General features: G+C 47.5%; 2 protein-coding genes across 3 annotated transcripts in view; one reads left to right on the top strand and one right to left on the bottom strand.

Moving 5' to 3' along the window:
- Positions 1-14,827, bottom strand: part of atp2c1 (ATPase secretory pathway Ca2+ transporting 1) — a 24,310-nt gene extending 9,483 nt beyond the window's left edge. Inside the window, exons 1-7 of one of the 2 annotated variants that reach the window (XM_034610636.1) lie at positions 14,807-14,827; positions 5,183-5,287; positions 4,004-4,120; positions 2,505-2,594; positions 1,854-1,889; positions 1,623-1,684; positions 1,327-1,435 (exon numbers count right to left, since the gene is read on the bottom strand). In XM_034610636.1, coding sequence (XP_034466527.1) covers positions 1,327-1,435; positions 1,623-1,684; positions 1,854-1,889; positions 2,505-2,594; positions 4,004-4,120; positions 5,183-5,251 — 483 coding nt within the window. In that variant the 5' untranslated portion in view covers positions 5,252-5,287; positions 14,807-14,827. Of the gene's footprint in view, positions 1-1,326; positions 1,436-1,622; positions 1,685-1,853; positions 1,890-2,504; positions 2,595-4,003; positions 4,121-5,182; positions 5,288-12,590; positions 12,659-14,806 lie in introns of those variants that run through there. The other variant, XM_034610634.1, reaches the window with a different exon arrangement.
- Positions 13,931-26,491, top strand: part of pik3r4 (phosphoinositide-3-kinase, regulatory subunit 4) — a 17,051-nt gene continuing 4,490 nt past the window's right edge. Inside the window, exons 1-12 of the mRNA XM_034610629.1 lie at positions 13,931-14,234; positions 15,523-16,242; positions 16,870-17,003; positions 17,289-17,499; positions 17,588-17,977; positions 18,338-18,469; positions 18,558-18,779; positions 19,051-19,224; positions 19,310-19,455; positions 19,560-19,763; positions 21,448-21,649; positions 25,893-25,984. Coding sequence (XP_034466520.1) covers positions 15,525-16,242; positions 16,870-17,003; positions 17,289-17,499; positions 17,588-17,977; positions 18,338-18,469; positions 18,558-18,779; positions 19,051-19,224; positions 19,310-19,455; positions 19,560-19,763; positions 21,448-21,649; positions 25,893-25,984 — 2,625 coding nt within the window. The 5' untranslated portion in view covers positions 13,931-14,234; positions 15,523-15,524. The remainder of the gene's footprint in view (positions 14,235-15,522; positions 16,243-16,869; positions 17,004-17,288; positions 17,500-17,587; positions 17,978-18,337; positions 18,470-18,557; positions 18,780-19,050; positions 19,225-19,309; positions 19,456-19,559; positions 19,764-21,447; positions 21,650-25,892; positions 25,985-26,491) is intronic.

The following is a 26,491-nucleotide window of genomic DNA, read 5'->3' as shown; positions in this document are numbered from 1 at the left end:
ATGTTTTTTCCTATAATCATTCGATGACTTTGAAAACTTGGAGCATTTTTCTGGTGGTTTTGGTTCAGTTTCTTTGTCAGTTTGCTGATCTGCCACATCCCACAATGCAAAGCACACGTGGCTACAGGATGCGTTTCGCTCAGACTCGTGAAGAACAGCAGGTTAGTTGGGTCAGATCGAGGCGGGATCACGTTCCCACCACAAACTGCTCCTCAGTTGGTTTGAGACCAGACTCGCACCTCGTCCTCGGTGCAGGTTTCAGTTCACACCTGAGTGAAATCCCTGCGTTCACACTTACCTGAACAAATCCCACAGAGGATAAAATCTACAGGAATCTGGTTTGAAACAACTTGCTGTCTAACATTTTAATTGACCCTGCTTTAGTTGGTGTGAAACCTCTTATGATTCTACAATCTCTGCACAGGTTCTCTGGACAGAACTAAAACCTACTGAGAAATCATGGATCATGTCACGAATCAGGCTTTAGAGTTTAATAAGCACATTTCTGAAATGTATGCTGATGCAGCAGAGAACAAATACTGAATACTTATAATTCAGTGGAATAACTAACTGTACAAACTGATCAGGGGACAAATTGTCTCTTTATGTTTGACTAAATAACAGAGACTGTTTCCAGGAAACCAAAACATTTCTCCTTTCTAGGAAATTATCTTTATGATGTAAAATAAAGAACAATACTGGGGGTGTACTGGGAAACCTCCAGGTGACTGTGTGTTATGAACAGGATGCACGGTATAAAGGATGGTCATAAAAAGAAAACCAGCGGAACAAGTCCTAACAAAGACTTTTAGAATAAGGATTAAATTAAGCCGAGTTCATACCACATATCTGAGTGGTGATGGGGGGGTGACACGATCTTTCACTGAGAGAAACCCCAGGTTAGGGTTAGGCTGCTACAGAACAACACGATGGAGGAGGAGGTGAAACCGAGCCCGACCCGAACCAGACAGGTTCATTCTGTCCAGACCCAACCTGAGCAGGATGCAGTGAATATAAGCTGCACTCAGTGTGTCACTCTGTCACAGTTATTACTTGATTCCCCTGATTACAAATACAGTGGTCTCATCACCACTACATGTGCCCTCAGTCCATCCTGTGCTCTGATTGGCTGGAGCTGGAGATCTGATCAGAGTCAGCGACTCGACAGCGAGCCCCTCTAACTCTACGAGGAGGTCACACACAGATTGGCAGCTGTCAGTCAAACGCCAATCGGGGGCTTTTGCTTGCAAGTTGCAAAAGTCGTTGGTGAACAAGGCTTTAGTTGTGTGTGTGTGTGTGTGTGTGTGTGTGTGTGTGTGTGTGCACCTCAAAGAGGCGGAGGTCTGCTGGGACCCTCTCTCCCACCGACAGACACACAGTGTCTCCAGGAACCAGCTCCCTGGCCAGTAGGTGCTCCAGGTTCCCATCCCTGATACTGAGGGAGACAGAGAGAGAGAGACAGACAGAGTTTTCAAACTAAAACGAGTTCAGCAGTGTTTGCACAAGTCTCTGATTTAGAGTCTGAAAACTCGTCCAGCCGTAACCATAACAACAGTGATGAGCTTTAACCCTGCTACTGTTATTATGTCATTATAATTAACACCACGTTCCTCAGGACTCACCAGTGACATTCTGGAGGAACCAGCTTCCCGAGCTCTTCCAGAGATTTCTCAGAGCGATACTCCTTCACACAAAGAACAAACACGAAACATGATGCAGCACAAGTTCACGAATATATACGTGGAGAAGATAATATACATACACACAGACGCACTGTAAACCTTCCTTATCCATCTTAACATTTATGACACTTTTACAGAAAGAGGCTGAAAACAGGGACGCAGCCGACTCACCTGGACAAAGGCAACTGTCACGACTATGATGATGGCCTGTAAATAAAACACAGCTGGATGAATGTCTGATACCTGTGTACAGTATAAAAGTATAAAAACTCAGATATGAATCATTCGTAAGTCAAGGATTCAACCTGGAACATGACTTTTCATGTTTCCTGCTTCCTTCTCACGTCTGTCACTATGTCGACTTTGCATTTGGATGCGAGCGCTCTGCTGACGTTCATGTGATATTTTCTGTTTGCATCTTGTTTTGTTCACGTCTCTTCCTCAACGTCCTGGATGATGAACCTTTGCTTTAAATGACCAAAATCTTTCCTCTTTCGCTAAAATCAAAACGTAATATTTTAGCTTCACAGCAAGTTGGGACCAAGACAAGTAAGTTGTTTGTTCTGTTTAACACTTTCACAATCTGCAGGACTTTTGTATATTATTTATTTTCTCTTTTTATCATCTTTAGTTTTCTCATCCTGAACATCAAAGTAATTATTCCGAAAGTCTTGTAAAAGCATCTAATTTTCCAAACTTGCAGATCAACACCTGCAGAGTCTCCATCTTCACTGGTGACGCTCCCATAAAATGTTCATGTGCACACAACTGCAGGTCTGCAAACTGAAATCAAAACAAGCCAGAAATGAAGGAGCGACTCACCACAGTGATGCTGATAGCGTCGTCAAACTGGTGCATGAGAACGCTGATGACGGCCGACGCCAGCAGCAGCAGAATGAGAGGATCTTTGAACTACAGACACAGTGAGAGGTTACGATGCTGCGAGTGTCCGGCTCCACAGTGACATCACTTGTTTTCAGGGTTAAGGTCAGAATAAGTTTAGGTTCATTTGACCCTCAGGATCCGTGCACACGTGTTTTCTGTGATGCAAGGACACGAGTGACATTCGTCCACAGTGAAGATCGAAGAGGCGGAGCTCGCTGACTCAAGTGACGGATCCAGCTCAACGTTCACCTCCAGCATCCAAACAAGTCTGTTTCTACCCTGATGACTCGACACAGCAGATCAACTCTGCATCAATTCACTCAGCGCAGACTAAGCTGCTGAAGATGGTTGACAGTTCTCTACATTGTGGGGGGTGGGGTCGACTCATGTTATGTCTGCATTCAGATGAGCTCTGATTGTTTGTGGGACGATCTGTTACTGCTGCACGACACAAACATGTAATTCACTCAGAAATATTATTATTATTAGAAATGCATGAAGTGAGAACATCATGTACATCATAAACATTGTATATACTATCGTGTGTGTGTGTGTGTGTCGCTGTGTTCTCCTGACAACACAATGACTCTCCAGAACGTGACGAGCCTCCAGACGTTTTATCAGGCAGCAGATAAAAGTAGTCGGTTGGTTTTATGTCGGCGCTGCTGTTGGACGTGTGAACAGCTTCCTCAGACTCATGGTCTGATAAATCAGCAGCGGTGCAACATGGGCCGGCAGATAAGGGAGGGAGACTGGAGTCAGCAGCAGCGAGACCACACACACTTCACTTTATATGGTGATGGAGTCAACACAGACTCACTGGTTATAAACAGTGGAGGCCACAAATCTATCAGCTGCTGCGATACAATGTTGAACTCGAGGATGAAAACGAACCCTGACCGTGTGGATCAGTTCACCACTAACTGGGATGAGAAAGTGCTTTCTGTGTAAAACTCATTGCTTGTTGTGTGACTTCCAGTGGTGAAGACATTTTCAGATCCTTCACATAAATAAAAATACCACACAATAACAAAAACTAACTACGGCTGCTCTCAGGAATTGTGTGGAGGTTCAGAATGTGAGAACACAAATGTCTGAGTCAGTTGCCCCGGACATTTTCTGTTTTCATGTCAGCAAACAAAGACTCCAGTAAGCATCAGAACGAGGCAGCAGCAAACCAGCAGCTCCAGTGTTCTGTGAAGTAAAATGATAATGGAATCTGGTGTCTGTGGGCAGAGAGAGATAATGTCTGTTTGTGGAACAGAAATAATCTATTCAACAAAGAGCTCTGTCTCTGTACCATTCCTATCATTGAGTTGTCAAACACTCTGAACCTCTCAGTGACATGCAGGTTGTTCGTACTCGGTTGCTGCAGCACAGTGGACTGAAGATCTGCAGAAGAACCTCTCTGGGTCTACGCCTCATAGCTCTTTTACCTGTAAGATGTATTTCTTCCATAGTGGCTCCTCTTCACCGATGTCGAACTCGTTCCAGCCATGGTACACCCTCCTGCGGTTCACCTCCTCCTGGGTCAGACCCGACTGCAGGTCGGCCTGGTTGGATTTGGAAGAAGTTGTTCATACTTTGTATGTGTCCATACAGATCATTTACTGGTGGAGAATACAAGATGGATAGTAGAGAACACGTGTTTCCAACAGTAACAGTTCCACCTCATCGCCGCTCCAAGAAAATAAATCACTGCTCCTTCCCCATCGACGTTTCTCGTTTGTAATATTTCATGTAACTAAGCAACCAACTTGTCAACTGCAGTAGACAATCTACTTCCTGTTTACACCACATGACCAGTGGATGTGGATACGGAGCGGCAATGCTCATCTGGACGAAGGGGCGGGGCCTCAGTGCAATGTAGCGTTCAACTGTTATGTGACGTCTTTATATTTATTCAATGTCACTTTTCTACCTGAAACCAGCAGCTGGATGAAAGTGAGTCTGATGTGTGAGTGTGAACATGAGAAAGTTTCCTCCTTCTCTCCCTGAGCGTCTGTTCTCTGTGACTCTGCTGAGTGGGTTCCATCTCCTGTGAGAAGAACTGACTGAGAGTCAGCTTCAACTGTCACAACCAGCTGCAGGTGAAGAGTGAAGCTGAACTGAGATCAGTTCAAAACACTCTGAAGTTATTAAAAAACAGAGTTTATCTCCAATATTCAGCAGGAAACTTAGAAACTTGAAGAATTCTGAACAGTTTGGTGGATTTGTTACAGCTGCAGCTCTTCAGGGTCAGGAAGCAGAGGATCATGGGTAATATCCAGTGGGACGACTCAGTCAGAGTCAACACATTGATTCACTTTGTTTTTTCTACACATGAAAACCACTTCAGACACAGAGACCAACAGAGTCAATCCCCACATGAGGCTGCAGGGGGCGCTGTCGCTCAATAACTGTTTTAAAACAAAAAGGTATAACAAATATTTATAATTCCAAAATAATTCCTGTGAGAGCGACTCGACAGTAACATGAGCTGAGTAAACGTAGAGGATGTGTGCGAGTGAGACTCACTGTGTTGTCGTTGTGTTTTGATCGAATGTGAATAAATTGTCTGTTAACTTGAGAATAGTTTGTGTACAGCTGTGTCTTCTGCTCTGAGGGAACTGTACCTGCAGGACACACGCGACTTCGTTGACAGGGAGTTCGCTGGCTTTTTTGGATGTTAGTACCGGGACCATGGTCTCATCTTCACTGGAGGGTTGTCTCTCGGAAAGCTGCAACACAGAGAAATAACTTTACTAAACCAACAAGTTCTGAGCTCGAGGACATTTATCTGTGGGGGAGGTCAGAGGAGCCGGTTAGTCCGGACATAATCTGAGCTCTGTCAGCTGAGCAGCGTCTCCCACTCGTCCACAGCAGAGACGTGCTCTACAACCTCAGTCTGACGCGGCTCTGCTGCCTGGAGCTGAACCACTTGTTTTTATTCGGTCTATGATTTTAAACTCAGACTTTACACCCTCAAAACGGTTGAGTAAATCTTTTAATGAACTTGCTGTGGTTTTGTTCCACCAGAGATCTGCTGATGAACCACAGGATTCGCACTGTGCTCGTCTCACAGAACCACAGACAAATAAAGAACACATCACCTGCAGTCAGGGCCCTTCAGACTGCGGTCGTACTGGACGGCTTCAGGTGCGACTTAGTGCGACTGTGTGAATGTGAACCAGACGTTCCACCGCTCTCAGAACTTCAGAGTTCATCTCTTCACAGAGTGCAGAGGACTGGATTGTACAGAGTAGTAGTAGAGGAGGAATCATGTGACCACAGGGACGTCTACAGTACGACTGTTCACTTTGTCTGCTCAGCAGTTGGAGACGACCCGTCCGGCACACAGCGGGGAATGAATTTCAGGTATTTCTCATCTACTGACAATATTTTCACAGCCTCAGTTTGAAGAAGAAAAAAAAATAAAACCTCGTCCTCCACGTCTTCTATTCACCAGGTTTCTCAGAAACACAACTTGACTGCAGGTGTTCGTTTTAACACCTTAAACGTCGAGCACACCTATCGAACATTAAAGATCACTTTCAAAGTAAAAACAGCAAACTGCAGCAGAACCAGAGCAGGAAACTGGTTCAGGAGAATAAACATCATTCTTCACTTCAGCCACACAAACTCATTTAGAGACTGAAAACAGTCAGGACACAGCGATGATGCATAAACCACACAGCTGCTGCAGCTCCTCACTTCTACAGGTTAGAAAAGTCTTTTAGGAAGTGGTGCCAGTAGTAATATGTTCTAGTTATAAATATACATAAATATACAACCTGCTCAGTGCATCAGTGTTAATAACGAGGACCAAGATGCATTTCAGGGGAAACACCAACAAATTGGCAGATATATGATGATGGTGAGTTTTCTTATGACTCTTTTCTGGAAGAGTTTACGTTTTAGTGGACGTTATAATCACCTCTGATCGGGACGTCCTCACATTCACCACAGACACCGTGACATCTTCACAGACACTGTGACGTCCTCACATTCACCACAGACACGTAACGTCCTCAGATCCACCACAGACACTGTGACGTCCTCAGATCCACCACAGACACCGTAACGTCCTCAGATCCACCACAGACACCGTAACGTCCTCAGATCCACCACAGACACCGTAACGTCCTCAGATCCACCACAGACACCGTAACGTCCTCAGATCCACCACAGACACCGTAACGTCCTCAGATCCACCACAGACACCGTAACGTCCTCAGATCCACCACAGACACCGTGACCTCCTCAGATCCACCACAGACACTAACGTCCTCAGATCCACCACAGACACCGTGACGTCCTCAGATCCACCACAGACACTGTAACGTCCTCAGATCCACCACAGACACCGTGACGTCCTCAGATCCACCACAGACACTGTAACGTCCTCAGATCCACCACAGACACTGTGACGTCCTCAGATCCACCACAGACACTGTAACGTCCTCAGATCCACCACAGACAACGTGACGTCCTCAGATCCACCACAGACAACGTGACGTCCTCAGATCCACCACAGACACCGTGACCCGGTCAGTTAGCATTAACCAGGACTCAGGCACTAAGCATCAGCTAACATGTCCAGGTTCTCCTCTGCTCACACATCACATTGGAAAGTCCCACTGACCAGACGCAGTGAAAAGTGACGTCTGCCTCGTCTGCTGCCGCAGTGCCTCTGAGCAGACAGACTCGTCCTCAGCTGTGGGAGGTTCAGCAGTGGACAGAACGGACAGTGAGGCCTTCAGCAGCTGAGGGGATTGTTTCTGATTAGTGACTGGAGCTTATCAGAAGATCCACCTGATGATCCAAGACCCAGGTCTGCCCTCTTCAGGATGGGAGGGCAACTGCAGTCACAGGCTGAATGTTGTCAATGGATATGATTAAAATGTTCCATCTAGTGTCTGTGACCCAATGAGAACTACTGGTACAATTTTAGAATAAGGGTTAATGGAGTCTGAGGGTCATTTTCATACATCCTCCTGACATTCAAACTTTAAACAAACCAACATGAAAAACAAACGCAGGAGAATGGACCTGTTCCACAGTCCTGTCAGTAAAACAGCCTTCATCCTGCCCTCATTACAACCAGCATTATCATCTTCATCGTTTCCCAGCAGCTCAAATTAGTTTCAGGTCAAACTCATGGGCTGAGAGTCGGTGTGGGCCGAGAGCCAGATCCCTGCAGGGACGCTCACTTCTCAGGTCTTTTACAGTGTTTATTTCTTTTTATAGATTGTTCTTATCTTTTATCCATACACACGATTGTCAAAGCACTTCTCAACTCCTGTTTATAATGTGCAAGATAAATTAATCTGTCTCGACTAAAAATACCTTAAGAAACTAAATGCAAAGTAATGAGCAGATTAACTAATAATGTTAGTTGTTGCCGCTGCAGCCCCGTTACATTTCATTTAGCTGACGCTTTTATCCAAAGCGACTCACAATCAGTGCATCAACCATGAGGAACAAACCAGAACAACAAGAATCAAGAAAGTACAATTTCTTCAAAAAAGCTAAACTACAAAGTGCTATAAGTAAGTGACATGTAAGTGCTACTAAATTGTTAGTTTTAAAATGTTATTCAAGGTGTAGTCGGAAGAGGTGTGTTTTTAGTTTGCGGCGGAAGATGTGTAAACTTTCTGATGTCCTGATGTCCACGTGGAGCTGGTTCCACCGTTTAGGAGCCAGGACAGCAAACAGTCGTAGGCCAATCAGTGCCTGAAGTTTGTGCTCTTTAAACATACAATTACTGATAATCTGCTACAGCTTCAGTTTCACACTGAGATTTTTCAGAATCAGGTTTAATGTCAAGATGATGATCGGCCTCTGTTCAACTGGCCGTTATCGACACGCTTCACTAACCGCTGGTGTTCATTACAACTCCCCACTGAGCGACTGCTTTCAAGGTTACAGCGGGAAGGACACAAACGCCTCGTTTATCTGCAGCCGAGACGTGAATATCAGCTGAGTGCAGCTCCACATGGCCACAGGGTCGATGTTCACTACTTAGCTCGTCTGATTTAATGACAGTCACAGAGAAAAACTAGTCTGAGGCAAAGTAGGTCAAAGCCAAACACGACGACTTTCACAGACAAGACTCAATTAATTCCTACAGAGTGGGACCAGGATCTGTCCACTGTGGAAATAAAACTTCTTATTTTTAGCGTCAGTGTCTTCAAACTGGAGCAGCTTCATACCATAAATATTCACAAATTAAAATTGTCTCCTTGAATTGTCTCCTTTACTTGAGTGTTAGCGAAAACAGAAAGAAATATGAAAAAAACTGGTTTGAGAAGCAGCAGCAGAAATAAAACTAGTAAAAGGTGACAAACTCTGGAAAATGTCCAGGAAACAGAGACCGGAATTAGTTTTTCAAATATGAAGAACGATAGAGTGAAACATCACAGAACGATCCAGGCTCTCAAACACTGGTTCAGTGACTCAATACAAATCTCTTCATTAAAAATGAATTTCCACTGTGTGCAAACAGAGCTTTATCCACCGGATACAAGAGAAGCTGTTTTCAGACATGAACTCTGTAAAATGTCTGGAAAATAGTGTCCTGTCATCTTTGTAGTTAGTGTTTGTCCTGTGAAACAGGATCTTGTTCCGGGTGCGACTCGTTCACACCAACAGGAACATGTGGGAACATCAGGCGAGGGGCGGAGCCTGTAGAGCAGCAGGAGGCGGGACATGACTTATAAACTCTGCTGTGGAAAGATCACATCCACATCGCATTTTACTAACTTATTAACGTATAAAAGTACCTTAACAGTACTTTCTCTTCTTGTGTTGTTAGACAAACACAAAACCACAGGACAGATTACCAGTAAGCTTGGTGGAGGGAGGTGGTGCTGCTCAAGAAAGATTTGAATGTCTCTCCAACACTGCAAGTTAGAACATTTTTCAACATTTTCCATGATTTTTCAGAGAATAATTGATGGATCTTGGTGCAGAATAATTACAGGTTTAGAGGACCCTCGATTTAGGTGTGTGTGAGATTTGGTGCAGATCCAAATAAAAATCTGTATCTAGTGAATTTAAACATGGCTTCATAAGGAGACTGTTGGGCTGAGCTCACTGGGTGATGTCCCACTGTGTATTTTTGATTCATCTGTCGATTATGTCTCGAAGTCCAACAGAAACACTGTCAAATGTCCTGTTCGAGCTACAGTCTGAAGATATTCAGTTTGTAGAGGAGAAAAAACCTGCTGATTGGAATAACAGCAGCTCTACTGCCGTCAATGAAAACACTGTGACCTGCTCCGGTATGTTGTTGACTGCGTTTCTGTCTCGATAGAGGTCAGAGGTTCAGTCGGGTCTGGCAGGATTTCAGGGAAGCTGAGTGGATGCTGAACGGACCGACAGGCTGCTGCGGAGGCCGTCAGTCAGTGTGACCCCGACTCAGACGCCAGCAGAGTTTAATGGAAGGAAGCAGCAGAGTGTGAAAGAGGCTGAGAAACTGAGGATGAGTGTCTCCACATAGGATATCATGAGAAGGGAGGAATGGATGGAGGGATGGAGAGTCACTGAAACTCCACCACCTTCACACATGTGCCCCCCCCCCCGGTCTTTAGCGGGTAGACAACATGAGCAAACACACCAGGCTCTGCCCAGCGCTCAGCCTCAGGATTAAACTGCGTTTTGTTATAATGGGATTTATATCCTGAACGCCGCCTCACATCCTGGTTATAGTCTTATTATTCAGGATAAGCTGCTTATAGGTGTCTTTGTGTCCCACTCACCAGGAACCAGTGTTAGCACGGCAACACAAACTACAGTGGATACGAACAACTGCTGAACACTGAACTCTACAGACTTCACTGAGAGATAAAACCAACAATGTCCCAGCTGGAGAGTGTTCATCATCAACAGTTTACTATACTGTCACATCTCTGTACATAGAGACAATCAGCGACCGTACATTAAAATAGAAGTTTCCACTTCCACCCACAATCAAATGAATAAAGAAATGAAGTTTAAATATCTGCTGTCCCGTCTGCCAACATGGAGGAGGCAGGGATTATGACCTTGTGGCGGGGTCTCTCTTAAAAACTCCTCAAAGAGTGTGAAAACACAGGCGTCGTCAAAACATTTTAAATCAAACCGACAGGAAAAACTCTTGTGTAATGTTCTCATGAGCTCTGACGGGACCTTCTCTGTAACTGGGTTCAGACTCCCTGGCAAGGCTTGGAGCTGCCCTTTTCAACCTTTAGCCCCTCCCACCGGGCTTAATCACTAATTCAGACACATTTATCTGCAAAACCAGTCCTTGGAACAAAATAAAAGTTTACAATAAGGTCTTTACATGTCACCAAATAAATCATCTTTAAACAAATCAAATGACTTTTATAAACAAAAAGGTAATAACTAGAAACAGTACAACTCTTAATTATCTTTAAAAAAACACAACCGGAAACTATTTAAACAGGAAGTTGTGCCCTGTTTGTTCCCTCTAACTTTACCCTGACGGCGAGATGAACACGCCGCGTCCCTAAACCGCTGGTGTGTGTGTGTGTGTGTGTGTGTGTGTGTGTGTGAGAGACCCAGATGCGGAGCTGACGAGTGTGCACCCTCGATCGCCCTCCAACTAAACAGAGTCGGCGATGGTTAAATAGTGATCAACTAGAAACTGTAACAGGAAGCGTCACAGACCTATACTGCAGCCAGCCACCAGGGGGCTATTGAGACCCTTTGGCTTCACATTTGGGAGCCATCACGTTGTTCATCTTTATCAACAGTTTATTGCGTTAACTCAGACAAATGTTAATATTGTTGAAATTCATTACTTATTTTTAAAGTAAAAAAAACATTGCGTTTTGTAATGTCCAGATTAGTAAAGTGATTATAACTATCATTAATATAATGCGACAAGCTGCATATTTCCATACGTGTATTACCGTTTCATGATAGTTAATTGAAAACTGTCTTACTGTAAATAAGATGTGTAAAATGGTCTGTTTAGATCTTTTCTAGTCTTGACCACTCAAAGTGCTTTTGGCCACTCACACATTCATACAGTGCGTCGATCGAACAGCCGCCCTTCTGGTTGGAGGACGACCGCTCTCCCCCTCAGCCACAGCCAGGCCCACATATCTGTAATAATGTGCGTCTGTGTGCGTCCAACAAAACAATGAAATGATTCATATTCCCAAACGGTTTAAAGGTTTACTATGTTGAATATTGTGACATCTAGTGGTGAAGTGTCATGTTGCAGCTGAACACCCCCCCAAACATGACAGAGAACCTGTGGCAGCTTCAGTTGTCATAAAAACTTCAAAAAGGTTTAGTTTGTCCAGCCTGAGCTACTGGGAAAACATGGCTGCCTCCGAGGAGCCGCTCCGGATGTTGATATAAAGTATGTAAATATAAAGTATGTAAATATAAAGTATGTAAATATAAAGTATGTAAATATAAAGTATACAGGGCTCATTCTAGTGTAAACAAAACAACAGTTTGTAGAGTTTGGAAGAAACAAGTGAAAACATCACTTGGATTATTTTATACTTTCTAACAGAAGATCGTTTCACCTGAATCTGAACCTTTAAATAATCTCATTGTTACAGAGGGAACTTAAATCATCTCTCACGCACACGCGCGCACAGACACACACACACACGCGCACGTTAGCCCCGGTTAGCTGTTTGCTAGCACCGCTAGCGACAAACAACGACGGCGGAGACGGAACGTTTCCACCGGTGAAACGACCCCAGTCCCCGCCGGGCTGTCCAGCACCGCCCGGGCTCCGTGTCCCCGCGCAGCGGCGCCACCGGAGCTCTGCGCGGGGCGAACAGCAGCGCCCCTCCGGTGACAGCAGCGGGCTAACAGCCGCGCACAGCCGCGCACAGCGCTCCACTCTCGGCCAAACTAAACCAAACAAACCCGCCGCCTCGCTCGCTCCGCGGCGGGGATCCAGCCCCGCTCGGTGCCGGGGTCTGCCCGCGGTGGGCCCGTGGACACTCGGTGGGATCCGGTGTCGGAATCAGCGGATATTTGACGTGAAAAGTCGTGAAACGCTGAACTTACCAGCGGCTCCCGTTTCTTCAGCATCTTCCGTGAGGGACCAGCGAGCCGCGGCCATCACGTGACTGCACGCAGCGCTTCCGCCCAGCCTTCAGAGTTAAAGCCCCACTCAGGGCGAGGCCGGAAACCACCGTTTATTATCACATTATTATTATTTTCAATCCTCTTGAAATTCAGAAAATCTTTAGAATAGTCTCGACCTTCTGTTCTGGGACCAGGTTCCGCTCTTGTGTTTTTTATAATTCAATATTTAGTGAAGGGTTTTCTATATTTCGACACATTTACTCGTCATTTTGTTCTTTATTGTTTTGAGGTATGAACTTATTTAGTGAGTTACTCATTATTCTAAGATACTAATTCCTAATTATTATTTTTTTTTAAACTCATTTTTAAATATCAACTCACCACTTTGCTACTTTCTAGATATTAAGTCGTTATTTTGAATTTTAAATTATTTTAAGATACCAATTCATTATTATGCTAAACCTCTCAACTCATTTTTGCCATTTTCTTCATCATTTGAGTTAACTCATTATATTTGAAACACTGACTTATTATATCCCCTTGAAGAAGTTAAGTGGTAAATATTTGTTTAGTGCAATGTTTTAAAACTTTTGTATCCAAGTAAGTTTAACTGGGAACCATTCTTTTTGTTCAGAACCGTTTGTGATAATGATTTTTTGATAAAGGTTCCATTTCTAAAAGAATATAAAATAAAAAAACTAACACGCATTAGAAATCCCACAAGGGGTTTACCTCATCAAGTTTTTATATCTGGGTCATAACATATCTATACAAACATATACAACATGTACGATACATTGTCCATCACAGTGTGAATGTGACTCAACCAGACACCTCAGGGACTACCTTAGTTTCTTAAGGATAAGCTGCTTGTAGGTGTCTTTGTGTCCCACTCACCGGGAACCAACTATGTGTTAGCACGGCAACACAAACTACAGTGGATACGAACAACTGCTGAACGCTGACCTCCACAGACTTCACTTCACTGAGAGATAAAACCAACAATAGTTTTTTATTTTGAAAATCCAATCCCTTGATTTCCTCTCAGGTCACGTTGACGTCACAACCAGACGTTTCTCTGGCTCCAAACAAAGATCGTGTGCGGTGACGATGCTCGTCCTGAGGGTTAGGGTCAACCCGAGATATTGTACATCATGAACATGTTAAGATCATATTTATTTGAAGTTTATTAGATATTAAATATAGACTTTACAGTTCAGGACTTTGTAAGGATGATAGACATTTACGGACCATTTATTTTAACGACCGAGGGCTTCATCTGCCTAATAGACGATCTCAGTAGTAGCTGTAGTTGACCACTGGGGGGCGCTGACGGGTTTTCAGTTTCCGCTCTGACCCGGATTCATAACAACAGCTGGAGACGGCTAATGAGTTAGCAGCTAGCTCCGTGATTCCGCTGCTAACGCTAACACTAACAGTTATTCACGGTTAGCGTCACTTTCACCGAGTCCCGCAGACGCGACATGAAGACGGTTGATCTGCGCTCAGGCTAAAGTGAGCAGCTGTTAGCAGACGTTAGCTAAACTGTGGGGGACGTCGCTCACTGCTAGCCTGCTAAAGCTAACGCCACAACAGTCCCGTGCAGAGCCGCGACATCACCCGGTAAAGTTTCACCTGTACACGGGTTTTTATCAACACTAACACGTTGTGTGTCGTTAACGCTGTGATGGCTCAACGGCAGTTAGCTCCCATGCTAAGTGTCCGGCTGCCTGTGGAGCTGGATCATGTGACTGCTGCAGCTGGGGCTCAGCAGGGGTCTGATCCAGATGTTTGACAGCATCGAACATTCTAACGTGTTGTTGTGAAGGTGGGAAGAGAATCAGAGGAAACACCTGCTTCTTGTCTCCTTTAAATCTAAACTGTTAAACGTACAGTTGAAATAAGTGAGCAGCTGTGACATGTTGGAGTCTGTGAGGAGGAAGTTACAATAAGAAGTATTTTAATGCCTCAAGTTCCTAAAGATCTTTCTTTTGTTTCTGTCTTAACTTACATCATCTACAGCCCCAGTAAAAATACATTTTATTCATATAGAGCCTTTAACATACACATAAAACAGATGAACTAACTACACATAAATGACACATTAAAGGTTCAGTGTGTAGAATGTAGTGACATCTAGTGGTGAAGTGTCATGTTGCAGCTGAACGACATGTCTGTGAGGGAGAAGGACTCACCTGGTTGTTGAGGGATTTGAATCTGATGGACGGTGGGACAGAGATCCAGTGAAATCTCACACACACACACACACACACACACACACACACACACAGTTTAGACGCTGTTTCAACTTTGTTTTTTCAAATGTTTGCTGGACACACGAGGGTGAAAATAAAACCTTGCATGTGTAACAATATAAAAATAAGCTCAATAAATATTAACATGCTCGATAATAACTGCGCTCTATAATATTAAGTATTGGTCGCTGTTGTGCCTGTAAACACAAGTACAAATTTACCTAATTCATAATTTAGCAACCTAATACATCTGCATCAGTGACCAGGCGTAACATTAACGAATAGAAAACATTGTTAAAACAAAAATGTGTTTGTTACCACGAGTCTCAGATGAATCGTGGAGTGTTTGTGTGTGTGTGTGTGTAAGCCGTGCAGTCGCACCTGTTGCACATGAGCTTCCTCGTTACTTCCTCTCACCTGATTGGCTGTTGCCCCCCCGCTTGTTTCCCAGTGTCACGTCTGGTTTTCTCCATCACATACAGTATATGATCAAGTAGATCATATTAATAGTGTTTTTTCACTGCTGATAAATGTGGTTTCAACAACAAAGTGAGCAGAACAGTGGAAACAGAATGTAATGTGTGTTAGTTCTTCATTTGTGTTTCAGCTGATTTATTATGAAAACATTAAAATGATTTTTACCGTTGTTTTTCCAGTGATGGGGAATCAGCTGGCCGGCATCGCCCCCTCTCAGATCCTGTCTGTGGACAGTTACTTCTCCGACATCCACGACCATGAGTACGACAAGAGCCTGGGCAGCACTCGCTTCTTCAAGGTGGCCCGGGCGAAACACCGCGAGGGCCTGGTCGTGGTCAAAGTCTTTGCCATCCAAGACCCATCGCTGCCTCTGACCAGCTACAAACAGGAGCTGGAGGAGCTGAAGATCCGGCTGCACTCCTGCCAGAACTGCCTGCCCTTCCAGAAAACCTCCCTGACGGAGAAAGCCGCCATTCTGTTCCGCCAGTACGTCCGGGACAACCTGTACGACCGCATCAGTACCCGGCCGTTCCTCAACAACGTGGAGAAGCGCTGGCTGGCCTTCCAGATCCTCAATGCCGTCGACCAGGCACACAAATCTGGTGTCCGCCACGGTGACATCAAGACGGAGAACGTGATGGTGACCAGCTGGAACTGGGTGCTGCTCACAGACTTCGCCAGCTTTAAGCCCACGTACCTGCCGGAGGACAACCCCGCCGACTTCAACTACTTCTTCGACACGTCCCGACGGAGGACGTGCTACATCGCTCCCGAGAGGTTTGTGGATGGAAGCATGTTTACAACAGAGAGTGACCAGAACACGCCGCTGGTGGACCTGACCAATAACAACCAGAGGAGCAGAGGGGAGCTCAAACAGGCCATGGACATCTTCTCTGCAGGTAGAGTAGAACATCAGTGTCTCTTCATTATTAAGACCCAAGTTTAAAGAGTTTGTGTCATGACGTCATAACAATAAACAATCACATAACAATAAGTCAATCTTATTTTAAAAAGCTTGTTTTCAGCTGCTCGCTGATTCCACCTTTATTTTATTTAAGGAATAAATTCAGGTCAATGACAGAGTAGAGACAATAAAACACCAATAAGAAACAGTAACATTTATAAAATAGCAAAAGCAAGAGCAAAAATAAAAACCTCAGGAATAAAAACTCTTCATAACATTTCATTTAAAGCAAATTAAATAAGGTATAATAAATAACCTAAAGGATAATACTTGTCTGAGATTTAGATTGTCCTAGATGTTGCAGTTGCATGATGGGAAAAGCTTGATTTACCGAGGTCACATTGAAATACAGCAGTGACGTGATGTCACGGAGTAAAAGACCAATAGGAGCCTTATCGATAAGTAGAGCCCAGTGACATATGAACATCTCTTCACTCACCAGCAGGGGGGGCTCTTCACAGCAATGTTTCATCAGTTTCTGAAATGTGAAAAATGAAATAATCTGAATTAAACTAGTGGCTGAACATTAGTGTGAGTTTTAATCAGGCGTGTCGTGTCTCAGGCTGCGTCGTAGCAGAACTGTTCACTGAGGGCGTCCCGCTCTTCGACCTGTCGCAGCTGCTGGCGTATCGTAAAGGACTTTTTCAGACAGAGCACGTGCTCAAGAAGATCGAGGACCAGAGCATCCGAGAGCTGGTAACCATTCAATTCAACTTTATTTGTACTGCACAAATCACGATGTTTGCTCTGTGTCTCTCTCCTCCAGTGTTATTACGTTTTTTTATGAATGTTAATGTAAAAAGTGAAGTCCAACATTTGCATAATGTACATTCAGCCGCTAGCCTGACACGCCCCAAACGAAGCCAGGTAAGGTGAAAGTGGAGGCCGACACACTGGACACTGGACATATATACTAAAGAAATGTGTGTAGCTGAAGCATTTAAAGGAAACTGGTTAAACAACAGCCTCATGATCTGTCAGGTGGTTCAGATGGTGCAGCGGGAGCCTGAGAAGCGTCTGACGGCGGAGGAGTATCTGAAACAGCAGAGAGGAAAAGCTTTCCCCGACATCTTCTACACCTTCCTGCAGCCGTACATGGCTCAGTTTGCCAAAGAAACCTTCCAGTCGGCAGACGAGCGGGTGCTCGTCATCCGCAAAGATCTCGACAACATCCTGCACAACCTGCGAGGAGGTGAGAAGGAGTCATACCTGAGGGACATTTTTAATGTTTCCAACAAAAACCCTTTTCTCAAGTGCTGGTTTGTGTTTCTCCTCTCCAGGCTCCTCGTCTTCATCGCAGGAAAGCAGCGAGGGCGTGCTGAGCTCCAGGGAGGAGCAGGGCCTCATAGTCCTGGTGTCCGTCATCACCTCCTGCTTGCAGACGCTGCACTCCTGCGACTCAAAATTTGCCGCTCTGGAGCTCACCCTCCACCTGGCTCCCCGGCTTGGCGTCGACATCCTGCTGGACCGCATCACGCCCTACCTGCTGCACTTCTGTAACGACCCCGTTCCTCGGGTGCGCGCTCAGGCCGTAAGAACTCTGGCCAAAGTGCTGGCGCTGGTGAAGGAGGTGCCTAGGAACGACGTCAACATCTATCCAGAGTACATCCTGCCAGGCATCGCCCACCTCGCCCAGGACGACGCCACCATAGTCAGGCTGGCATACGCAGGTCGGTGATGGGGTCTGAAAAGAAAGAGGCATTGTTTATGATCAATCATTGCAGATGTGAAGATTTGATGATTTACTAACATGAAACTATAGCATGATTTTCTTCATTATGGCGTCCATCAGGGATCCATCATGGGGCCAGTTCTGTTCAGCACCTTCACACCCTCTCTCAGAAACATTGATATGAACTAGATTTTCAATATTATTTATAATAATTAATATAATCTAATGTCACTTCTATGGTGATTAGTCGGAGCTGTTCCTCCCACTTACATCAAGTATTTCTCTGCAGCCTCACCTGGTCGGCAAATAATCAAGTTCGATGACCTTTCTTCATTCTTGTTTTCTTGGTTGGGTTCAGAGAACATTGCCCATCTGGCGGAGAGCGCGTTGCGCTTTCTTGAACTAGTTCAGGAAAACAACGTGAACACAGAGGACCTGAGCGGCGAGGACACGGAGGAAACACTTCACCCGAACGAAAACTACGACTCAGGTACAGAAACACAAGCTGTTCTTTCACTGCTGGTTTCATATGTGCTGCTGCGTGTCAGCGTGACGAACTCGCTGCGTCTGATGTTCAGAGCTGCAGGCGCTGCACGAGATGGTGCAGCAGAAGGTGGTGACGCTGCTCAGCGACTCCGAGAACATCGTCAAGCAGTCGCTGATGGAGAACGGCATCACGCGGCTCTGCGTCTTCTTCGGCCGACAGAAAGCCAACGACGTACTGCTGTCCCACATGATCACCTTCCTCAACGACAAGAACGACTGGCACCTGCGAGGAGCCTTCTTCGACAGCATCGTGGGTAAGAACCTCAGATAATCCGGGTTCCATGAAGTTCAGTTCAGTTCAGTTCAGTTCAGTTCAGTTCAGTTCTCTCTCTGTACGAACACAAGGTTTCACGATGGTCAGTTAAGATTTCAAAGCTTCTAAATGATAAACTCTTTTATTTTAAGTTTGGTTGTTCAACATGTTCAACATGTTCAACATGTTCATCATCATCACAACAAATTGATTTAGTTGTGTTTTCTAAATTCTCGCTCACTTCCTGTTTATGCTCTGTCCTCGTGTCGAAGGCGTGGCGGCGTACGTGGGCTGGCAGAGCTCCTCCATCCTGAAGCCTCTCCTGCAGCAAGGCCTGAGCGACACGGAGGAGTTCGTCATCTACAAAGCTCTCAACGCTCTCACCTGCATGTGTCAGCTGGGTCTGCTGCAGAAACCTCACATCTACGAGTTTGTCAGTGATATTGGTGAGAGAGGACGTTTGGTAAGATTTCAAATCGTGGCTCTGGTGGTTTCTGGATTTGTTATGGTGTCCTTTCCCGCTCGCTGTAGCTCCGTTCCTGTGTCATCCCAACCTGTGGATCCGTTACGGGGCGGTGGGCTTCATCACTGTGGTCGCTCAACACCTCAACGTGGCCGATGTCTACTGTAAACTGATGCCTCACCTCAACCCCTTCATCACCCAGCCCATCATCCAGGTGAGTCCTCCCCATCATCACAATTCAGTCATTATCCCAGTTGTAGATCATCTTCATCATCATCTTTGTTATCCTCTCCCTCGCCGCTGCGTCTCTCTCTTCAGATCGATAAGGAGCTGGTCCTCCTCAGCGTCCTGAAGGAGCCGGTCAGTCGCTCCATCTTCGACTACGCGCTGCGCTCCAAAGACATCGCCAGCCTCTTTCGACACCTGCTGCTGCGGCAGAAGAAGCGAACCGGATCTATCCCAGAATGTCCCACTCCCGAGGACCCGGCCATCGCTCAGCTCCTCAAGAAGCTGCTGTCACAGGTCAGAACAACAACGCTGCTCAGTCACGAGTTCTTCATGACATGTTTTGGATGTTAGAGGCAGTTCCCAGGCAGATGGCTGAAGAGACTTGTTTCCCCTAGAAATGAGACGTAAATCTGCACTAATTCATTCTTTTATTTTAGAAATAGATAAAACTTAATACAAACTATATTGTCAAGAAATATGTGGAACATTTAAAATTTGAAAAACCTTTATGTCACACTGTTAATGAAAGAGATAAATAAGATCCAGACCTGAATGAGTCCTTTCCTGATCCATACTGCATCTTTCACAGTTACTGGAAATCTGATCCCTTTTCACATCGACTAGTGTTTAACTCACTAAACTTTGACCCAGAGGGGGCAGTGACGCTCTGCTGTTCAACCCGGCACAACAGACCCACTTATACACACTGATACACACTTTTACACGCTAACACCACCACACACATGACTCTGGTGAGTCGGGACAAAAAGTTCCCACAATGATCTGAACTCTGTTGTTCTGGTTGCATACCTGTGTGTGTGTGTGTGTGTGTGTGTGTGTGTGTGTGTCTGTGTCTGTGTCTGTGTCTGTGTCTGTCTGTCTGTCTGTCTGTGCGTGCAGACAGCGTCCAAGCTGTTTTTCATCAGTGTGTTATTTGTCAAAGTTTCACGAACACTTCACAAGACGCTGCATGTTCCTCATTTTAACACCGGACACAGACTGATCCTCTGAGTTTCCACATGTCACCAGAAGGAAACCATCACTTTATAATGATGAGAGAAAAACAATCAACACAGTAAAGGTTTTTACATATTTGACCAATCACATAAATATCCTTCCTGTGGTCAGAGGAGCAGCTTCTCTCCACCTGCAGCCCGGAGTCCCGCTGACGTCTCACTGGGTCTGAATGTAAATCTGTTAAAAAGCTGCTTTTCCGTCAGTGACACATATTCAAACATCCTTCTCTTCAGAATTTAAAGTTCTTGCACAACATGTGGAGCAACAGCCGTGAACTCTCTTCAGGGTCTTTTTCTCTGAACACTTGTCGACATGAAACGCCGCCCCCCCCCCCAGGAGCAGATTTTAGATGAAGGTTAATTTGAGTTAAAGCTGCATCTGGAGAGCAGAGCGTGACGTCACAGGTTTGAATTCCAACTGTTCTGAGGAAAAAACACTCAATTGTTTTCACATTGTGAGTTTGGTGAGAAACATCAGCTTCAGTCGCACGAAGAGCTCAGATCCAAACGCTTCTCACCTGGAGCCTCCTGTCAATCAACACCTCCTCAGCCCTCGACTCTGTCAAATGAAAAACAAACTGGACGCTGTAGGATTCACTGGTTTAATGTACCACACAGTGTCTAAAGATTAGTTTCACACACACATCGATCGAGGAAATGAGGCTCACGGAGGAGTTTTAGCTTTCGGATGCAGGTTGATCACTCTCCGTGGTTTGGAATGAGTTTGAACGATACTGGTTTCGTGTCTCTGCGCTGACGCCCGTCGTGTTCTTTTGAACAAATAGCTCTAGAACGCCTTGAGGGAATTTCTTTAAATGTGGTTCCAATGTTGGAATCACTGAAGTGATTGGATGTTGGTTATTGAAGGTCAAAGGTCACTGTGAGCTTGCTAATCTATCGCCGCCTCGGGCTGCGTCCAGACCTCCGCCTGCATCACTGCTTCTGTTTCCTGTGCTGTTCAGGGGATGACGGAGTCAGAGGAGGACAAGCTGCTGGCGCTCAAAGACTTTATGCTGAAGTCCAACAAGGCCAAAGCCAACATGGGCGAGCAGAGCCACCTGGGAGAGACGGCGCAGACCGGCGTCATCGACCTGGCAACGCTCGGCATCACCGGCCGCCAAGTGGACCTGGTCAAACCCAAGGCTGAGGCCGAGGACAAGAGAGGTAACCACACAGAGGCTGTGTCCACTGAAGGTTCAGAGCTCAAAAGGATCCGTCCTCACTTCAAAGTTCACATCTATTTATTAACAAGAGAATTCTGCTGTCTCATGAAAACTACACATCTGGAAACGTCGTGTTCGTGAGGAGCCAAGAAAAATGTCTATTTTCTCACTTGAAGCCTTTTTTTAAATTGAATTGATCTTCAGCTTCACAAGTAAACAAACACAGAACGTCCTCTGAGCTGGAACCAGCTCTGTGCTCCAGATGTTTGTGTCAGTTAGTGAAGGAAATGATCTGCATCTGCAGCCGAGACCGCCGGAAGAGAACGAGCCCCCTCTACCTCCCCCTCTACCTCCCCTCTACCTCCCCTCTACCTCCCCTCTACCTCCCCCTCTACCTCCCCTCTATCTCCCCCTGATCTCCCCTCTATCTCCCCTCTACCTCCCCCTGATCTCCCCCTCTATCTCCCCCCTGATCTCCCCCTGATCTCCCCCTCTGCCTCCCCCTCTACCTCCCCTCTATCTCCCCCTGATCTCCTCCTCTATCTCCCCTCTGATCTCCCCCTGATCTCCCCTCTATCTCCCCTCTGATCTCCCCCTGATCTCCCCTCTATCTCCCCTCTACCTCCCCCTGATCTCCCCCTCTATCTCCCCTCTGATCTCCCCTCTGATCTCCCCTCTATCTCCCCTCTACCTCCCCCTGATCTCCCCCTGATCTCCCCTCTATCTCCCCTCTATCTCCCCCTGATCTCCCCTCTATCTCCCCTCTATCTCCCCCTGATCTCCCCTCTATCTCCCCTCTACCTCCCCCTGATCTCCCCCTGATCTCCCCTCTATCTCCCCCTGATCTCCCCTCTATCTCCCCCTGATCTCCCCTCTACCTCCCCCTGATCTCCCCCTGATCTCCCCTCTATCTCCCCTCTATCTCCCCCTCTATCTCCCCCTCTACCTCCCCCTCTATCTCCCCTCTATCTCCCCTCTGATCTCCCCCTGATCTCCCCTCTATCTCCCCTCTGATCTCCCCCTGATCTCCCCTCTATCTCCCCTCTACCTCCCCCTGATCTCCCCCTCTATCTCCCCCTCTATCTCCCCCTGATCTCCCCCTCTGCCTCCCCCTCTACCTCCCCTCTATCTCCCCCTGATCTCCTCCTCTATCTCCCCTCTATCTCCCCTCTGATCTCCCCCTGATCTCCCCTCTATCTCCCCTCTGATCTCCCCCTGATCTCCCCTCTATCTCCCCTCTACCTCCCCCTGATCTCCCCCTCTATCTCCCCTCTATCTCCCCTCTGATCTCCCCCTGATCTCCCCTCTATCTCCCCTCTACCTCCCCCTGATCTCCCCCTGATCTCCCCTCTATCTCCCCTCTATCTCCCCCTGATCTCCCCTCTATCTCCCCCTGATCTCCCCCTGATCTCCCCTCTATCTCCCCTCTACCTCCCCCTGATCTCCCCCTGATCTCCCCTCTATCTCCCCCTGATCTCCCCTCTATCTCCCCTCTATCTCCCCCTGATCTCCCCTCTATCTCCCCTCTACCTCCCCCTGATCTCCCCCTGATCTCCCCCTGATCTCCCCTCTATCTCCCCCTCTACCTCCCCTCTATCTCCCCTCTATCTCCCCCTGATCTCCCCTCTATCTCCCCTCTACCTCCCCCTGATCTCCCCCTGATCTCCCCTGATCTCCCCTCTATCTCCCCCTCTACCTCCCCTGATCTCCCCTCTACCTCCCCCTCTACCTCCCCTGATCTCCCCTCTACCTCCCCCTCTACCTCCCCTGATCTCCCCTCTATCTCCCCCTGATCTCCCCTCTATCTCCCCCTGATCTCCCCTCTATCTCCCCCTCTACCTCCCCTGATCTCCCCTCTATCTCCCCTCTATCTCCCCCTGATCTCCCCCTGATCTCCCCTCTATCTCCCCCTCTATCTCCCCCTCTACCTCCCCCTCTACCTCCCCCTGATCTCCCCTCTATCTCCCCCTCTATCTCCCCCTCTACCTCCCCTGATCTCCCCTCTATCTCCCCCTGATCTCCCCCTGATCTCCCCTCTATCTCCCCTCTATCTCCCCCTGATCTCCCCCTCTATCTCCCCCTCTACCTCCCCCTCTATCTCCCCTCTATCTCCCCTCTGATCTCCCCCTGATCTCCCCTCTATCTCCCCTCTGATCTCCCCCTGATCTCCCCTCTATCTCCCCTCTACCTCCCCCTGATCTCCCCCTCTATCTCCCCCTCTATCTCCCCCTGATCTCCCCCTCTGCCTCCCCCTCTACCTCCCCTCTATCTCCCCCTGATCTCCTCCTCTATCTCCCCTCTATCTCCCCTCTGATCTCCCCCTGATCTCCCCTCTATCTCCCCTCTGATCTCCCCCTGATCTCCCCTCTATCTCCCCTCTACCTCCCCCTGATCTCCCCCTCTATCTCCCCTCTGATCTCCCCCTGATCTCCCCTCTATCTCCCCCTCTACCTCCCCTGATCTCCCCCTGATCTCCCCTCTATCTCCCCTCTATCTCCCCCTGATCTCCCCTCTATCTCCCCCTGATCTCCCCCTGATCTCCCCTCTATCTCCCCTCTACCTCCCCCTGATCTCCCCCTGATCTCCCCTCTATCTCCCCTCTATCTCCCCCTGATCTCCCCTCTATCTCCCCTCTATCTCCCCCTGATCTCCCCTCTATCTCCCCTCTACCTCCCCCTGATCTCCCCCTGATCTCCCCCTGATCTCCCCTCTATCTCCCCCTCTACCTCCCCTGATCTCCCCTCTACCTCCCCCTCTACCTCCCCTGATCTCCCCTCTACCTCCCCCTCTACCTCCCCTGATCTCCCCTCTATCTCCCCCTGATCTCCCCTCTATCTCCCCCTGATCTCCCCTCTATCTCCCCTCTATCTCCCCCTGATCTCCCCTCTATCTCCCCCTGATCTCCCCTCTATCTCCCCCTGATCTCCCCTCTACCTCCCCCTCTACCTCCCCTGATCTCCCCTCTATCTCCCCCTGATCTCCCCCTGATCTCCCCCTGATCTCCCCTCTATCTCCCCTCTATCTCCCCCTGATCTCCCCTCTATCTCCCCTCTATCTCCCCCTGATCTCCCCCTGATCTCCCCTCTATCTCCCCCTCTATCTCCCCCTCTACCTCCCCCTCTACCTCCCCCTGATCTCCCCCTGATCTCCCCTCTATCTCCCCCTCTATCTCCCCCTCTACCTCCCCTGATCTCCCCTCTATCTCCCCCTGATCTCCCCCTGATCTCCCCTCTATCTCCCCTCTATCTCCCCCTCTATCTCCCCCTCTACCTCCCCCTCTATCTCCCCTCTATCTCCCCTCTGATCTCCCCCTGATCTCCCCTCTATCTCCCCTCTACCTCCCCCTGATCTCCCCCTCTATCTCCCCCTCTATCTCCCCCTGATCTCCCCCTCTGCCTCCCCCTCTACCTCCCCTCTATCTCCCCCTGATCTCCTCCTCTATCTCCCCTCTATCTCCCCTCTGATCTCCCCCTGATCTCCCCTCTATCTCCCCTCTGATCTCCCCCTGATCTCCCCTCTATCTCCCCTCTACCTCCCCCTGATCTCCCCCTCTATCTCCCCTCTATCTCCCCTCTGATCTCCCCCTGATCTCCCCTCTATCTCCCCTCTACCTCCCCCTGATCTCCCCCTGATCTCCCCTCTATCTCCCCTCTATCTCCCCCTGATCTCCCCTCTATCTCCCCCTGATCTCCCCCTGATCTCCCCTCTATCTCCCCTCTACCTCCCCCTGATCTCCCCCTGATCTCCCCTCTATCTCCCCTCTATCTCCCCCTGATCTCCCCTCTATCTCCCCTCTATCTCCCCCTGATCTCCCCTCTATCTCCCCTCTACCTCCCCCTGATCTCCCCCTGATCTCCCCCTGATCTCCCCTCTATCTCCCCTCTACCTCCCCTGATCTCCCCTCTATCTCCCCCTCTACCTCCCCCTCTACCTCCCCTGATCTCCCCTCTACCTCCCCCTCTACCTCCCCTGATCTCCCCTCTATCTCCCCCTGATCTCCCCTCTATCTCCCCCTGATCTCCCCTCTATCTCCCCTCTATCTCCCCCTGATCTCCCCTCTATCTCCCCTCTACCTCCCCCTGATCTCCCCTCTATCTCCCCCTCTACCTCCCCCTCTACCTCCCCTGATCTCCCCTCTATCTCCCCCCCGTCTCATGTGAATCCCATCACTTGGTCTCATCCAGTTTCTAGTTATAAAAGGTGAAGCATCCTGTTGTGTCTGTGCTGTTTCCTGTTTCCTGCAGCGAGGAAGCACACCAAGCAGGACTCCACCATGAACGAGGAGTGGAAGAGCATGTTCGGGTCTCAGGAGCCGGCCTCCGCTCAGCTCGCCACGGTAACGCTCACCCCCCCGATGCTGCGTTCAGGTGCAGGTCGACCTTTACTGTGTTTATACGAATCAAGACCATCTGGAACTGATCCTGTTTGTCCAGAGGCCAAACTACCAACAACCTGTTCACAGGTCTTTTAAGGACACAGAGTTTCTGATCTCTGAGGGATTCATCCTAAAGTAGACGCAGCCTGATTCCACACACACTGGTTTGTCCAAAGAAAGAAATGTAAATCTTCATTAGTTTCAAAGCTGCAGCTAATGATTCATCTCAAATCTTTTTGTCTAACAAATGCCTGTGGCTCCGTCCTCATGTGCTCCCCATTAAAGCGCCTTTGACTGTCGCTCTCATTAAACATGTTTCCTCCAAACACGACGCCCACGTTTCTGAATCGGAGCCAGATGTTTGTAACGAGGCTTCATTATCATCTCATGTTCATTTTCTATTGTTGAGTTTATTTTGGGTCGTAGAAGCTTTTTAACGTTTTCACAACCCAAGAAGCTCTGTCTGGA

The sequence above is a fragment of the Hippoglossus hippoglossus genome, chromosome 16 (assembly GCF_009819705.1).
Source record: "Hippoglossus hippoglossus isolate fHipHip1 chromosome 16, fHipHip1.pri, whole genome shotgun sequence".
Taxonomy (NCBI): Eukaryota; Metazoa; Chordata; class Actinopteri; order Pleuronectiformes; family Pleuronectidae; genus Hippoglossus; species Hippoglossus hippoglossus.
This window is presented reverse-complemented; position numbering and strand designations above follow the sequence as displayed.